The sequence below is a fragment of the Lagenorhynchus albirostris genome, chromosome 2 (genome assembly GCF_949774975.1).
Source record: "Lagenorhynchus albirostris chromosome 2, mLagAlb1.1, whole genome shotgun sequence".
Taxonomy (NCBI): domain Eukaryota; kingdom Metazoa; phylum Chordata; class Mammalia; order Artiodactyla; family Delphinidae; genus Lagenorhynchus; species Lagenorhynchus albirostris.
Window position 1 is genome coordinate 106,078,006 of NC_083096.1, and position 16,318 is coordinate 106,094,323.

Here is a 16,318-nt window from a genome sequence, read left to right on the forward strand (position 1 = left end):
TACATCAAATGAACAAATGTTTGTAAACTGTAGAGCAGGGGTCCCAAACCCCTGGGCCATGGACCGGTACCTGGGCCATGGCCTGCTAGGAACCGGGTCACATAGCCGGAGGTGAGTGCCAGGCAAGTGAGTGAATCTTCATCTGTATTTACAGCCGCTCCCCATTGCTCACATTACCGCCTGAGCTCTGCCTCCTGTCAGATCAGCGGTGGCATTAGATTCTTACGGAAGCACGAACCCTACTGTGAACTGCGCATGCAAGGGATCTATGTTGTGCGCTCCTTATGAGAATCCAATGCCTGATGATCTGAGGTGGAGCCAAGGTGGTGATGCTAGTACTGGGGAGTGGCTGCAAATACAGATTATCGTTTGCAGAAAGGTCTGACTGCACAGAGACCATAATAAATCAATTGCTTGCAGACTCATATCAAAGCCTTATCAGTGAGAATCAAGTGAAAACAAGCTCAGGCCTCCCACTGATTCTGCATTTTGGTGAGTTGTATAATTATTTCATTATATATTACAATGTAATGATAATAGAAATAAAGTGCACAATAAATGTAAGGCGATTGAATCATTCCGAAACCACCCCCCACCCTGGTCCGTGGAAAAACTGTCTTTCGCGAGACTGGTCCCTGGTGCTAAAAAGGTTGGGGACTGCTGCTGTAGAGTGCTATATACATTTTGTTGTGACACTGATGTTTCATAGGCCACTAATCTGAGTTAGTTAAAGCAATGTAATAATGCAGGTGACTTTTTCCCCACCAAAGGCAACAAAGCAAGTTATTACTTTGAAACCATACCTCCTAATTGTTGGAATCCCAGCTCCTCTAACACTCCCTACCCAACTGTTTCCCAGCTGACAACTGGAGGAAGGGGTTTCATAAACTCTCCTGGCTTTAGCAATCCATCCTATTAACTATCATAGGCACAATTTCCTGGCTGATTTCGCAGCTCTTACTTAGGCTGCCACTGCAGCCATGGTGACAGTTCTGTTGCTCATATCCCTGCCTGTGTTTCGGCAGCGTGCTCTTCCGAGGCCAGCAGGGACCTACCGAGGAGGGACCTTCCATTCTGGAAGGCTTAGCGGCACCAGGCCCTGGGAACGGTCTGGGAGCACTGCTTAGCTGCCTCTCCTCAGCAGCCTGGTCCCCACAGCTTCTCTTGCTTCTTCGTTCTGAGTCTGCTGCTCCCCAGATGTGAATGAGTCTTTCTCCTGTGCCTAGTACCGGGGGTGAGGGGGGCCTTAACCTCAGCAGTAAGCTACTTTTATTCTTTGTGCACTTCAGCATGCCCACCTTTCCTCCAGAAAGTTATCTCATGTTCCCAGGCCTGGAAGCAGATCAGAACAGCCAGAAATGCCAAAGAACATCTTCAGATTTAGCCCTTTCCCTTCTCCGATGATTAGTAAATGGTGGCAGTTGTTGTGAGAAAACTGATGTGTCTACTTCTCTTTGTGGAGGCTTCAGACTCTGGGCAGACGTGGATGCAGCACTCCCAGCTTTGTTCCAGGGATCACCAAAAATGTTAAAATATACGCTATTACATGCCCTGTGCTTTCTCAATGCTTTGACATATTTAAACATGAGATAACCCATGCTTAAATGCATTCTAACTCAATATATATCACAAATGAGTAATTATCTGCCAGCTGTAATAACATCTCTCACCACTCTCTCCCCCTTCCTGGGAAGGATTCTAGGCAGATGCATTATTATTGTTCCTTCATGGTGTTTCTTATTTCTGTTATTCTGTCCGTACTCCAATCTGTCTAGTATCTTAACTGGTTACTTGTAACACTGAAAATCTCTGTATTTGTAATTATGATACAATGGTGATACAAAATTATATCACCTCTAGAAATGATTTTGTTTCTAAGTAATATATAAACAACTTAATCTTTGATCATGTGAGATCTTGCCAATTACTCTTTTGTCTTTGATTAAAAAAATGCCTATTCTTAAAATCTGTTTTATACTCTGATCCCTGATATTTAGATATCTTTTAAAATGTCTGTCAGTGGCTTTTAAAAGTTCCCTCAAAGAATCTTTTTGTAGATGTAATATATCCCATGTTTCATTAAGGTGGTCTTACAGGGCTTCCCTGGTGGCGCGTGGTTGAGAGTCCGCCTGCCGATGCAGGGGACACGGGTTCGTGCCCCAGTCCGGGATGATCCCACATGTCGCGGAGCGGCTGGGCCCGTGAGCCATGGCCGCTGAGCCTGCGCGTCCGGAGCCTGTGCTCCGCAACGGGAGAGGCCACAACAGTGAGAGACCCACGTACCGCAAAAAAAAAAAAAAAAAAAAAGATGGTCTTACATAAATACTGGATGCCAGAATCTTGAGTATAACAGTCAAGTAAAGCCTACCTCCTTCAGATACTAACCATCTGAAGGAATGTGTTAATTCCTATTTACACTGGGACTTTATAATAATGGCAGAAAAATTTGTTCAATTTGTTACACAAATCTAAGTACAACTACCCATAGAGAATGTGCACTGGTTATCCCTCTCCCATTTACTCATTCTGAAGAAACTGGTTTTAATTTTTAATTAGGAAATAATTCTATTCCAGTGTGGAGTACTGCTATTTGTCCCAAAGCTGCTGTTCTGGGATGTTTGCTTCTTACTTCAGGGTTTGTGTTACATTTTAGACTCTACTTACATAGTTACGCAAAAAACAGCCATTGAATATTGAGTCTTTATCGACTAATTTCTATGGAAGGCTTATACTCTTTGTAATAATACACTCTGGCTAGCTGTGGCTGGGGTCTGGGTCTAACTGGAGCACACTATCTGGCAGTCTCATTAAAATCAACATTTTTGGCTTTGGAGAACAGAAGATACTTTAAATTCATTTTGGCTGAAGAAGTCAACTTCTGCCCAAAAACAAGTAAATGGATCTCCCAAAATATGGGTACTAGTCTCTTCTGCATCATCATTAAACATACTCCTTAGAAGCTGGAACTCAAGGAATTACTTTCTAATTAACATTTGTCTTTTATTTTCTTGGTTACATAGAGACTTACTAAATCCTTCCCTAAAGAACCATTAACCTTTGATTTTCATTCATTCATCTTTTTCTATTTAAGCATCTACTAAATGTATAGATAGCACTGGACTCTTCTGCACACAATTGTGCATAACCCTCTAAATTTTTTTTCCGCCCAAGAATCCCATCCTACCAGACTTGATTTCTTTTCTTTCTGTTTACTTTCTCAGATATTAACTGTACAATTTTCAGAGTCTCCCAAATGCGCTTACCTTTTCTTTTCCAAGTCTGACAACAACACAGCATATTTCTGGCTGTCATCCAGAGAAAAACAGTCCTGAAACTACAACATGTCTTGGTTCCTGCTTCTCTAAAGCCATCAGCACCAATATTTCAATATCAGTTCCTCCTGATCAGAGTTTAAAAAGAGTGGAGGTTACAAAGTAGAGAAAAATTTTGATTATGTTGAACTTATGAGACAGAACCTATGGCATCAGTTGTATCAGCAGAAATCTATCTTCCTCCTGTGTCATGAATACCTATTATTTGTCTTTCAAGCTCTTCCAGTCTTTCAAGAAACTATATTTTGACAACAACCCCCCACCTTTATTTGAAATAAATACACCTTGTTGGTCCATGGCATGCCCAAAATGGATCAAAGATGTAAACTTAAGAGCTAAAACTGTAAATCTCTTAGAGGAAAACATTGGAGTAAATCTTCATGATATTGGAATTTGGCAGTGACTTCATAGATACGACACAAAAAGCACAGGTGACAAAAGAAAAAAGATAAATTAGACTTCACCAAAATTAAAAACTTTTGTGCATCAAATGATACTGTCAAGAGAGCAAAAAGAAAACCTACTAAATGGGAGAAAATATCTGTAAATCATATATCTGATAAAGATTAATATCCAGAATATTTTTTAAAATATATAATAAAAAGATAATAATCAATAAAAAATAATAAATAACACAAAAAATTGGCAGAGGACTTGAATAGATATTTTCCCCAAAAGATATTAAAATAACCATTAAGCACATGAAAAGATGATCAACATCGTTAGTCCTTAGGGAAATGCAAATCGAAACCATAATAAATGAGATACCACTTCACATCTGCTAGGATGACTAAAATTTGTAAAAGATGGAAAATAACAAGTGTTGGCCAGGAAGTGGAGAAATTGGAATGCTTCTGCATTATTAGTGGGACTGTAAAGTGATATACTAACTGTGGAAGACAGTTTGGTTGTTTTTCAAAAAAATTAGAGTTATCATATGACCCAGCAATTCCACTCCTAGGTATTTATCTAAATAATTGAACGCAGGGACTGAGAACAGATTTTTTTTTTTTCTGCTTCAGATGCTTTTTATTTATTTTTTTTAAACTTTTTATTTTGGGGGCTTCCCTGGTGGCGCAGTGGTTGACAGTCCGCCTGCCGACGCAGGGGACACGGGTTTGTGCCCTGGTCCGGGAAGATCCCACATGCCGCGGAGCGGCTAGGCCCGTGAGCCATGGCCGCTGAGCCTGCACGTCCGGAGCCTGTGCTCCGCAATGGAAGAGGCCACAACAGTGAGAGGCTGGCGTACTGCAAAAAAAATAAACAAACAAAACCTTTTTATTTTGTATTGGAGTATAGTTGATTAACAATGTTGTGTTAATTTCAGGTGTACAGCAAAGTGATTCAGTTACACATATATGTGCATCTATTCTTTTTCAAATTCTTTTCCCATTTAGGTTGTTACATAATATTGAGCAGCTCTCCCTGTGCTATACAGTAGGTCCTTGTTGGTTATCCATTTAAAATACAGCAGTATGTACATGTCAATCCCGAACTCCCTAACTATCCCTTCCCTCCACCCTTCCCCCACTGGTAACCACAAGTTCCAGAACAGATTTTTACAAGTTTTATAGCTGCATTATTCACAATAGCCAAAAGGTTGGAAACAACACAAATGTTCATCCGTGGGTGAATGGATAAACAAAATGTGGTATATACATACAAATGGAATACACAGCCTTAAAAAGGAATGAAACTCTGATACTTGCGACAACATGGATGAACTTTGCAAACCTTATGCTAAATGACGTAAACCAGACACAGGACAAATACTGTGAGTTCACTTATATGAGGTACCTAGGATAAGCAAATTCTTCGGGAGGGAAAGTAGAGTTACCAAGAGCTGGGGGAAGGATTAAGATTTCTATTCAATGAGAATAAGCCACAGTATCCTGAGAGGCATATATTAAAAAGGAATTATAAACTTCTGGGGAAAAGGAGAGGAGGGAAGATTGGGGGCCCTGGCGATCCATTGCTTGGAGCTCGGCTTAGCCAGGCTGGGGGGGGTCCTCCGGGGACCGGTGAATAGGCGCTCGGCTCTGAGGGCCGGCGGGGAGGGGAGAGCGGGCAGCTGGGACGGCAGCTGGGGAAGGTGGGGACTGGGGCCTGTTGCGTCTCACAGGGAGGAAGGGACGGGAGAACGGAGACCCCGCGGTGAGAGGGGTCAGGGTGTCCGTAGGGAAGTGGTTGAGCTTCCCAGCCGAGTGTCGGGCGGCAGCGGACGGGCGCGGCGAGGTATAGGACCGCCGGCACGACCCCGACCGCGACCCCAGCCCACGCGGCTCCTCAGCCGCCTTCGCGTCAGAAGGGGCGGGCGAGGCCTGAGGCGGCTCCGCCTCTTGAGGGGCCGGCTGGCGCACTTTTGTTTTGCTTTGATAGCTCCTGGAGCCCCACGTGTTTACTTCCAAGTGTGTTTCCCTCCCGGGGCGGGAGCTGGTGGCCAGCGCGCGTGTAGCCGCGTGCCCACAGCGACGCGACCTGCAGCCCCGCGGGCCCGGTGCCGGCGCCGGCGCCCGCGCTCGGGTCTCGGCCACTCACCCGGCCGGAAGTCTTCCGCCCTGCGCCCACGAGTCTGGGGTGGGCTTTCTCGGATTTAGGGAACGTCACGGGGGTATTTTTTCTTCAGACCCAGATTCGGTTCCTGCTGGAACTTCCCTGCCCCGGGTTCCCCTGGAGATCAGGCGCTCCGACTGTAAGGACCTCTCGGCCGAGACTCGGGGTATTAATTTGTTCCCACGTTCATTCTCTTACTTAGTCAAATTCCCTGCAGTCATTTGTGATGGTTGGTTTTTCCAGTGAATGTTGGTCTGAGTCTTCACTGATTAACGGTTTCTGGCAAATCAATATTTCGTGTCTGGGTTTCTGCACTTTTGAAATAAGTATATTTCTGAGAATAAAAATTGTAAGAGATAATAGATCTGAACATCTTATACAGTAAGGATTATAGAAGGTAAGAAGATGCTAAATTGTCACTAAAATAATTAGGTAAGGTGCAGGTCATTTCAACAATCAGCAAATTATGTAGTTACAGAAACAGTTTAAGTATTTTAAGTGATTAGTTAGAACAAAAGCAAGCACTTAAAAAAGGAAAACATAATTTTATACCACATGCTGAAACTAGAACTTTGTAAAGAATAGTCTAATGTGGAAACTTAGAAAATCTGACTCTAAACCTAAAACTTAAAATTAATTAATCCAAAATCTATTATCTCCTACAATAACAAACTCATATTGAAATATGGTAACGTCCCTTGTAGGACCTATGTTTAGAAAAATATATTTATTTACATAATTCAAGTGCCGGATCCCACGGTCTTTTAGAACCTTCATGATTTGATTACGTGAATCCTGAATTAGAAAAACAAATCACATTTTTAAACTGAATATTAAAGATTGGGGGATAAAATTTTAAGCCTCAGAATTGACAGAAAATTATTTTTATTTAAAATTATTTTTATAAACTGAACATTGCTAATGTATTTATTCCACAGTGAATTGTTATGGACCATCTGCTATGTATCAGGCACTGTTCTGGGTTATAGGAATACATTAATGAGTAAAAAGTCCCTGCTTCCTCTACAGGGAGAAAGATAAACAACTGAACAGTTATAAATTAGTGCTGTGAAGAAAAATAATGCAAAGTATAGGGATGGAGTATTTTAGATAACGGAGGTTTTCTTTCGTAGGACTGCATCACAACTAAAATATATACATAATGTTTTTATTCTGGACCCAAACAAGTTATATTCTCTTTTATGCCAGAACTAGGAGTCAAATCAAAAGTTCTCTTGAAAATATTTGCTGTTTATATAGGAGGTTTTTAGATTAATTTATGAAATATTTTTTTTTGGAAACAAATATTTTTAATTTGCAGTTTTATTGTTTTGTTTGCAGCTTCTTTTAGAATAAAGAGTTCAAACATGTGCGTGTCAGCCTTAAGAGTTTCTACTTAAATTCTAAGGTACCATATAAAAGTGGTCTGGAATGTTTTAATTTGGAAAACTCTTTTTGTTGTTTAAAATTATATAATTTTCCTAAGACTAGAAAGGGAATGTTTTGTTACTTTTTGTATAATATAGAAACATGATTGGCATTTTAATTTATACTTTATCGGGTAGTTGTTTTCAGCTTCTGAAATTCTTTACTTAAATAAGTTGTTAAAGACTCCAGTTAGCAATTTCTGAGTGACTCCCTTCTGCCTCCCACTCTGTTATCCTAGGCTTCTATTGTCCACATAATTCAATTGTTTTAGACATTTATAGAACCATGCTAATTTGTTTCAACTTTACTGTTTCTTTTTGTTGGTGACTAAACGATTAATAAATTGAGAAAAATCAAGAGGACAACTAAGCTAAACAGGTAGAAAGGGGAAAAGCCCAATAACTAAACCAATGAAAAACCCCACAGTATTCTGATAAAGTAAGAACAGTCATAATGTAATCAAATTTAGCCCTCTTGTTAGTAGCATTTTGTCAAGGGGTGCATGTGGAAGCATTCCTCTTTCACCCACATACTTCCATGTGTGTTTCACTATCACATCAGGGAGGACTCAAAATTGAAGGGACTGGACTTCCTTGGTGCAGCAATCAATCAATCAATAAATAGGTACATACATACATACAAACATACATACACACACACTGCTCTGACTTGGTAATATGGATTTCTCCACGAGATGGCGCTCATACAGTGTCAGATTTTAGTTTCCATCCTAAGGAAAGCTTTGCAATGTATTAACTATCACAGAATAAATAGAAATGTGATTTTATATTTTTTGGTATGTGCGTCTGATTTCATGTTTTGTCATATAGAATCTTATATCATGTTTCATCAGTTAGAAAAAAGTTGAGTTGTAGTGTTGATGTGCAGGGGGAGGAATTACAAAGTATGTATCTGTAGAAATAATTCTACTCTCTCCTGTTAAATTTGAGGCTTTGCTCAGCCCTAGATTTTTGCTATATTCCCAGGTAGCCAGTGCTGAATGTTTTTATCCTTTACATTTAGATAACATCTTTGGATGTAAAAATTATCTTTTTAAAAAGGAATGTAAACATTTATATATATGTTAGGTAATATAATGTAAACATACATATATATGTTAAACTAGTAAATTTGTTTATTTTGATAAATTCAAACATATATAAAAATAAACATTGAGGAACTCCACGTACCTATTATGTAGCTTTAGCAGTTATCAACTCATTGCCAATCTTGTTTCATCAATAACCCTCAACATTTCTCTCTTTATTTTGAAGCAAATCTACTCTATCCCTTGATTTTGAAGGAAATCCCTGCATATGTACACAGTACATTGTTAGAAACACACACATTCACAATAAAATGCACTATCCTAACTCAAAAATAATGGTATGAACAAAATATTTTAGGAGCCCGAAAGGAGCCATTAATTCTGCTTTTGGGTAATTCAGAGAAAACTTTGAAGAAGAAATGGCATTTGACCTGTGCCATTAAGAATGGGTAGGAATTTGTCAGGTGGAGAATGGAAGAAAACACTCTTAAGCATTGGTTCAGAATGAAGAGAGGGGTACATATGTGAATATGTATGAATGAGTGGAGAACAGAGAATAATGTATTTGAATATTTTAGCACTTTGGAGGAAGTTACAAAAGATGTTGCTGAAAGGCTATCTGTGGTTATTTTGGGAAATTAATGATTATAGTTTATGGATCCAGAAATTTTGTTTCTACATCTTTGTAAATAGAATATAAACTACTTTTTTTTGGGTATTTTTTAGATTTGTGACAAAGTCCAGTTTTTAACAATGCTGAAATCAAATGACTCCTTGTTTTCCTTGGATAATTTGTTTTTTGAAAAAACAGATGAAGCTGAAAAGTAAGTCTGCTTTAAAGAATGATAACAGTATATTGCTTAAGGGTTTTTGATTTTTAAGGCATTTTAGTTTTCTCTCTGGTAAATTTATAAATAAAAAATGAGAGAACAACAGAATGGAATTTCAAGTATATGCTTGGTAAACATGGAATTCAGATATAAAGGAGTAACTGAAGTTTAACATGTTACATGTTACAATTTTAAAAACAGAGTAGATTCTTGTCTGTTTGGCTTTCATTCATTTGCATTTCTGGTTTGTTCAAATTATTTTTGGCTAAAGTAAAGACTGAAAGTAATGGTCAAAGAGTAGCTCAGGACAAGGAGTGATGATGGCACCTTTTGGAAACAGAAAGGGCAGTGTGCCAAAGGCCAAGTGTGATAGGCAGATTCAGTGCAGGCAGGAAGTAGGGGTGGAGATAAAGATGTGGTACCAAAGGAAATATGAATGGGGAATAGGGAGTCTGTTAAATACTGCCTTTTATGGATTTTCACATGTGAATCACTTTAATTCTAAGTTTTCTATGTATTCTATCGTATTACCCTTTTTAATGAAGCATTGAGTAAATTATTTACTGCTTCATTTATTCTTCTATTCATTCAAATATTAATTCAAATATTGACTGAATGCTGAAAGGGATATAAAAAGAATGAAACAGACTTTTACTTTAAAAAACTTAAAGCCTATTTGAGGTTAAATACACATATAGAAAGGTCATTCATAAATAATGTGACCATGTAATTCAGACTGGGACACTTTTGAAAGTGAAAGAGTGCATTCAAATGAAGCAACAGGTGTTAATCAAGACTGACCTGGGCAAATTTGGAACATATGGTTGCTCTTTTAACAATACAAAAAAAAAGTGCAAAGCAAATTATAAGCATATATTCACGCAAAGAAATTTCAGATTTGGAGAGAGACTTGGGCCAGACTGTTTAGGTCAGGCTTTATGGTAGTTGGGGGAGACTTCAGGCTTTGAAGGACTGGATAATTCTTTTTCTTAAAAAAATATTTATTTATTTATTTGGTTGCACCGGGTCTTAGTTGCGGCAGGCAGGCTCCTTAGTTGCAGCACGTGGGCTCATTTGCTCATTTGGTATACGGACTCTTAGTTGCGGCATACATGTGAGATCTAGTTCCCTGATTTTGTGAATGTAAGATTAGAAATGGATTTTGAATGAGCATATGCTCTGCTGCCTAAAACAATGCCTGGCACATAGTACTCAGTAAATAATTGCTGAATTGATTAATGAATGGAAAAAAAAACAGTTGAACTTCTATAGTTGGATATAGGGGTACTGTCGGGTATAGGGGCAAGCCAAATAAAGAAAATAGTTTTGAACAAAGATAAGGACGGACAGAATGTGTTATCTGTTTGGTATACAAGTAGTTCACTTTGGTCTGTACTATAAGGGACATGTAGGAGAATTGAAACTGTAACATGACCTAAGGCCTCTAGGTAGTTTTGTGTTATTTAGAAGCCACTGAAGGATTTTGAATGGAATAACATGAAAACAATTCCAAATTAATGTGATAGGAGTATATGAAATATAGAGAGAAAGCCCAGAGGCAGTGAGGTCAATTAAAATACTGTTGTTCTCAATCAGACATAAGTTGCTTAGAGCCTTGATTAGGATAGTGCTAATGGAAATACAAGGAAGCTATGTATTCAAGAAGCTTTATAAGGAAGATGCAATAAGAGACATGGATATAGTGGGTAAAAGACTGTACTATGGTTTGGATTCTGGGTGATGGGGAGAATGATGACACCTCTGGAAAATACAGATATCAAGGAAGATTTGATTTTATGGGGAGGCTGAATAGAGAGCTAGATGTGTGCTTTTTGTATCTTGTTAACGTCTTTCTTGGATTTTCAGGAATAGTCTCTGTGCAGAAAAGAGTTAATATACCAGGTCCAAACCACTATCTTTGAAAAGGCCTACTTGTAAGGTTGGCCTCTGTCTGGAGTCTGAGAACTTGGATTTTAGGAAGCCTCCTACCGTTAACTTATAAATTGGCTCACTGTGTAAAAACTGTTTATAAAAATAATGTGATTTAGGGCTTCCCTGGTGGCGCGGTGGTTGAGAGTCTGTCTGCCGATGCAGGGGACATGGGTTCGTGCCCCGGTCTGGGAAGGTCCCACATGCCGCGGAGCGGCTGGGCCCATGAGCCATGGCCGCTGAGCCTGCGCATCCGGAGCCTGTGCTCCGCAACGGGAGAGGCCACAACAGTGAGAGGCCCGGGTACCGCACCAAAAAAAAAAAAAAAGAGTGGTTTATAATGAACATCTGCTCTTCTGGGAATCTGGAATTTAGGTATGTGCCAGAGAGGGATGCCTACATGAGTAGCCCTCAATAAAAACCCTGGGCATTAAGTCTCTAATGACTTCCCTTGTTGGCGACATTTCACATGTGTTGTCACAACTTGTTTTGGGGGGAATTAAGCACATCTTGTGTTACTCTAGTGGGAGAGGACCTTTGGAAGCTTGTGCCTGGTTTCCCCTGGACTTCACCCCACAGTCATGAGTAGGACTATATGCTGAGTCCTGTAAGTCGTCCTAGGGAATCATTGACCCTGGTGGTGATCTTGGGGTCTCTGTGACATAGTCCTAAATTTCAGTTGCTTTGGTGTATTATCAGACAATCTGTCAGACATTGTCAGGTGATGTGTTGCAGATTTTTGATTTAGAAAATAGAGCTGTAGTAGCTATGTTTGAGGTGCTGTGAGAGGCAGAAAATTGAAAGACTGGGCCTCTCACTTCTGGGAGTTTAAAATTCTAAATAGAGAAGAAAAAATCATAAAATCCTTGGGACTTGGCTTAGACAGTTTATGTGGTATTCTTCTCAACTTTATTTTGTTACCTAATGCTTATCTTTTTCTTCTAATGAAGGACAAGCCAACTTTGGTTGGAAAGGAAACATTAAAACATTATATATTAATAGGATTGCAGCTGAAAGATAAGGAACGGTAGTTAACAATGCAAACAGGGTGACAAAAATCTCATCAATTACTGTAGGTTTACAAAGTGATTGTCAGTTTCAACTGTTTTCTTGGATTTTCCATGGTTATAGATGGTTCTGGACCAAGAATATTTGGGTTAAGACATTAATTCGTAATAATGTTTTAGGAGTACTCCAGAATATGAATACTGGTGTCATTTACACACTTGTGACCCATGATTAGATGTCAGGTGTATCATCAGTAATTTGTTACTTGTATTCATTAAGATGCTAAAGTTTCAGAATGATTTACTACTTTCTTTTTTATATTGGAGCAGATTTAAGATTCCTGTCACAAGCATTTGAATTGGAGAAAAGAAAATGGAGTTATAGCCATTATTTAGGTAGAATATCTCACATAGCATTGTCATTAATCACATGACACACAAGGAAAAAAAGAATGCTGCTATATAGGGATAAGTCAAAGTCACCGCAGAAAGGTAGTATATTAAGTTTAAGAGTCTATAATTGAGTAATGTTTCATTAATAAATACATAGTTTCTTTGTTTTTTCTTAAAATTATTTTATTTTATTTTTTATGGCTCTGAAAATTCACATTTTAAAAAACACATATGGAGAGGTATTACAAAACATTTAAGGTAGCCCATGATTACATTTATTTGTTCATAGGCTGTGTAAATCTTTTTTTTGAATTTTATTTACTTTTTTATACAGCAGGTTCTTATTAGTCATCCATTTTATACACATCAGTGTATACATGTCAATCCGAATCTCCCAGTTCATCACACCACCACCCCCATCCCCCTGCCGCTTTCCCGCCTTGGTGTCCATACGTTCGTTCTCTACATCTGTGTCTCAATTTCTGCCCTGCAAACCGGTTCATCTGTACCATTTTTCTAGGTTCCATATATACGCGTTAATATACGATATTTGTTTTTCTCTTTCTGACTTACTTCACTCTGTATGACAGTCTCTAGATTCATCCACGTCTCTACAAATGACCCAGTTTCATTCCTTTTTATGGCTGAGTAATATTCCATTGTATATATGGACCACAACTTCTTTATCCATTCATCTGTTGATGGGCATTTAGATTGCTTCCATGACCTGGCTATTGTAAATAGTGCTGCAATGAACATTGGGGTGCATGTGTTTTTTTGAATTATGGTTTTCTCTGGGTGTATGCCCGGTAGTGGGATTGCTGGGTCATATGGTAATTTTATTTTTAGTTTTTTAAGAAACCTCTGTACTGTTCTCCATAGTGGCTGTATCAATTTACATTCCTGCCAACAGTGCAAGAGGGTTCCCTTTTCTCCACACCCTCTCCACCATTCGTTGTTTGTAGATTTTCTGATGAAGCCCATTCTAACTGCTGTGAGGTAATACCTCATTGTAGTTTTGATTTGCATTTCTCTAATAATTAGTGATGTTGAGCAGCTTTTCATGTGTTTCTTGGCCATCTGTATGTCTTCCTTGGAGATATGTCTATTTAGGTCTTCTTTCCATTTTTGGATTGGGTTGTTTGTTTTCTTAATATTGAGCTGCAGGAGCTGTTTATATATTTTGGAGATTAATCCTTTGTCCGTTGATTCGTTTGCAAATATTTTCTCCCGTTCTGAGGGTTGTCTTTTCGTCTTGTTTATGGTTTCCTTTTCTGTGCAAAAGCATTTAAGTTTCATTAGGTCCCATTTGTTTATTTTTGTTTTTATTTCCATTACTCTAGGAGGTGGATCACAAAAGATCTTGCTGTGATTTATGTCAGTGTTCTTCCTGTGTTTTCCTCTAAGAGTTTTGTAGTGTCCAGTCTTACATTTAGGTCTCTAATCCATTTTGAGTTTATTTTTGTGAATGGTGTTAGGGAGTGTACTAATTTCATTCTTTTACATGTACCTGTCCAGTTTTCCCAGCACCACTTATTGAAGAGACTGTCTTTTCTCCATTTTATATCCTTGCCTACTTTGTCACAGATTAGTTGACTATAAGTATATGGGTTTATCTCTGGGCTCTCTATCCTCTTCCAATGATCTATATTTCTGTTTTTGTGCCAGTACCATATAGTCTTGATTACTGTAGCTTTGTAGTATAGTCTGAAGTCAGGGAGTCTGATTCCTCCAGCTCCGTTTTTTTCCCTCAAGACTGCTTTGGCTATTCAGGGTCTTTTGTGTCTCCATACAAAGTTTAAGATTTTTTGTTCTAGTTCTGTAAAAATGCCATTGGTAATTTGATAAGGATTGCATTGAATCTGTAGATTGCTTTGGGTAGTATAGTCATTTTCACAATATTGATTCTTCCAATCCAAGAACATGGTATATCTCTCCATCTGTTTGTATCATCTTTAATTTCTTTCATCAGTGTCTTATAATTTTCTGCATACAGGTCTTTCGTCTCCCTAGTTAGGTTTATTCCTAGGTAGTTTATTCTTTTTGTTGCAATGGTAATTGGGAATGTTTCCTTAATTTCTCTTTCAAATTTTTCATCATTAGTGTACAGGAATGCAAGAGATTTCTGTGCATTAATTTTGTATCCTGCAACTTTACCAAATTCATTGACTAGCTCTAGTAGTTTTCTGGTGAAATCTTTAAGATTCTCTATGTATAGTATCATGTCATCTGCAAACAGTGACAGCTTTACTTCTTCTTTTCCAATTTGTATTCCTTTTATTTCTTTTTCTTCTCTTATTGCCATGGCTAGGACTTCCAAAACTATGTTGAATAATAGTGGTGAGAGTGGACATCCTTGTCTTGTTCCTGATCTTAGAGGAAATGCTTTCAGTTTTTCACCATTGAGAATGATGTTTGCTGTGGGTTTGTCATGTATGGCCTTTATTATGTTGAGGTAGGTTCCCTCTATGCCCATTTTCTGGAGAGTTTTTATCATAAATGGGTGTTGAATTTTGTGAAAAGCTTTTTCTGCATCTATCGAGATGATCATATGGTTTTTCTTCTTCAGTTTGTTAATATGGTGTATCACATTGATTGATTTGTGTATATTGAAGAATCCTTGCGTCCCTGGGATAAATCCCACTTGATTGTGTTGTGTGATCCTTTTAACGTGTTGTTGGATTTTGTTGAGGATTTTTGCATCTATATTCATTGGTGATATTGGTCTGTAATTTTCTTTTATTGTAGTATCTTTGTCTGGTTTTGGTATCGAGGTGTCCTTCCTTGTCTCTTGTAACATTCTTTATTTTAAAGTCTGTTTTATCTGATATGAGTATTGCTACTCCAGGTTTCTTTTGATGTCCATTTGCATGGAATATCTTTTTCCATCCCCTCACTTTCAGTCTGTATGTGTCCCTAGGTCTGAAGTGGGTCACTTGTAGACAGCATATATATGGGTCTTGTTTTTGTGTCTATTCAGCGAGCCTGTGATTTTTGGATGGAGCATTTAATCCATTCACGATTAGGGTAATTATTGATATGTATGTTCCTATTACCATTTTCTTAATTGTTTTGGGTTTGTTTTCGTAGGTCCTTTTCTTCTCATGTTTCCCACTTAGAGAATTTCCTTTATCATTTGTTGTAGAGCTGGTTTGGTGGTGGTGAATTCTCTTAGCTTTTGCTTGTATGTAAAGCTTTTGATTTCTCCATCGAATCTGAATGAGATTCTTGCCAGGTAGAGTAATCTTGGTTTTAGGTTCTTCCCTTTCATCACTTTAAATATGTCATGCCACTCCCTTCTGGCTTGTAGAGTTTCTGCTGGGAAATCAGCTGTTAACCTTATGGGAGTTCCCTTGTATGTTATTTGTCGTTTTTCCCTTGCTACTTTCAATAATTTTTCTTTGTCTTTAATTTTTGCCAATTTGATTACTATGTGTCTTGGCATGTTTCTCCTTGGGTTTCTCCTGTATGGGACTTACTGCGTTTCATGGACTTGGGTGGCTATTTTCTTTTCCATGTTAGGGAAGTTTTCGACTCTAATCACTTCAGATATTTTCTCAGGTCCGTTCTCTCTCTCTTCTCCTTCTGGGACCCCTATAATGTGAATGTTGTTGCGTTTAATGTTGTCTCAGAGGTCTCTTAGGCTGTCTTCATTTCTTTTCATTCATTTTTCTTTATTATGTTCTGCAGCAGTGAATTCCACCATTCTGTCTTCCAGGTCACTTATCTGTTCTGCCTCAGTTATTCTGCTATTGATTCCTTCTAGTGTATTTTTATTTCAGTTATTCTATCATTCAT

At 38.4% G+C, this 16,318-nt stretch overlaps 1 protein-coding gene across 1 annotated transcript in view; it reads left to right on the top strand.

Annotated features, from left to right (window-relative positions):
* Positions 1–9,105: 9,105 nt before the first annotated feature.
* The window catches only part of HFM1 (helicase for meiosis 1), a 135,822-nt gene continuing 128,609 nt past the window's right edge, over positions 9,106–16,318 (top strand). The window contains exon 1 of the mRNA XM_060142486.1: positions 9,106–9,185. Coding sequence (XP_059998469.1) covers positions 9,115–9,185 — 71 coding nt within the window. The 5' untranslated portion in view covers positions 9,106–9,114. The remainder of the gene's footprint in view (positions 9,186–16,318) is intronic.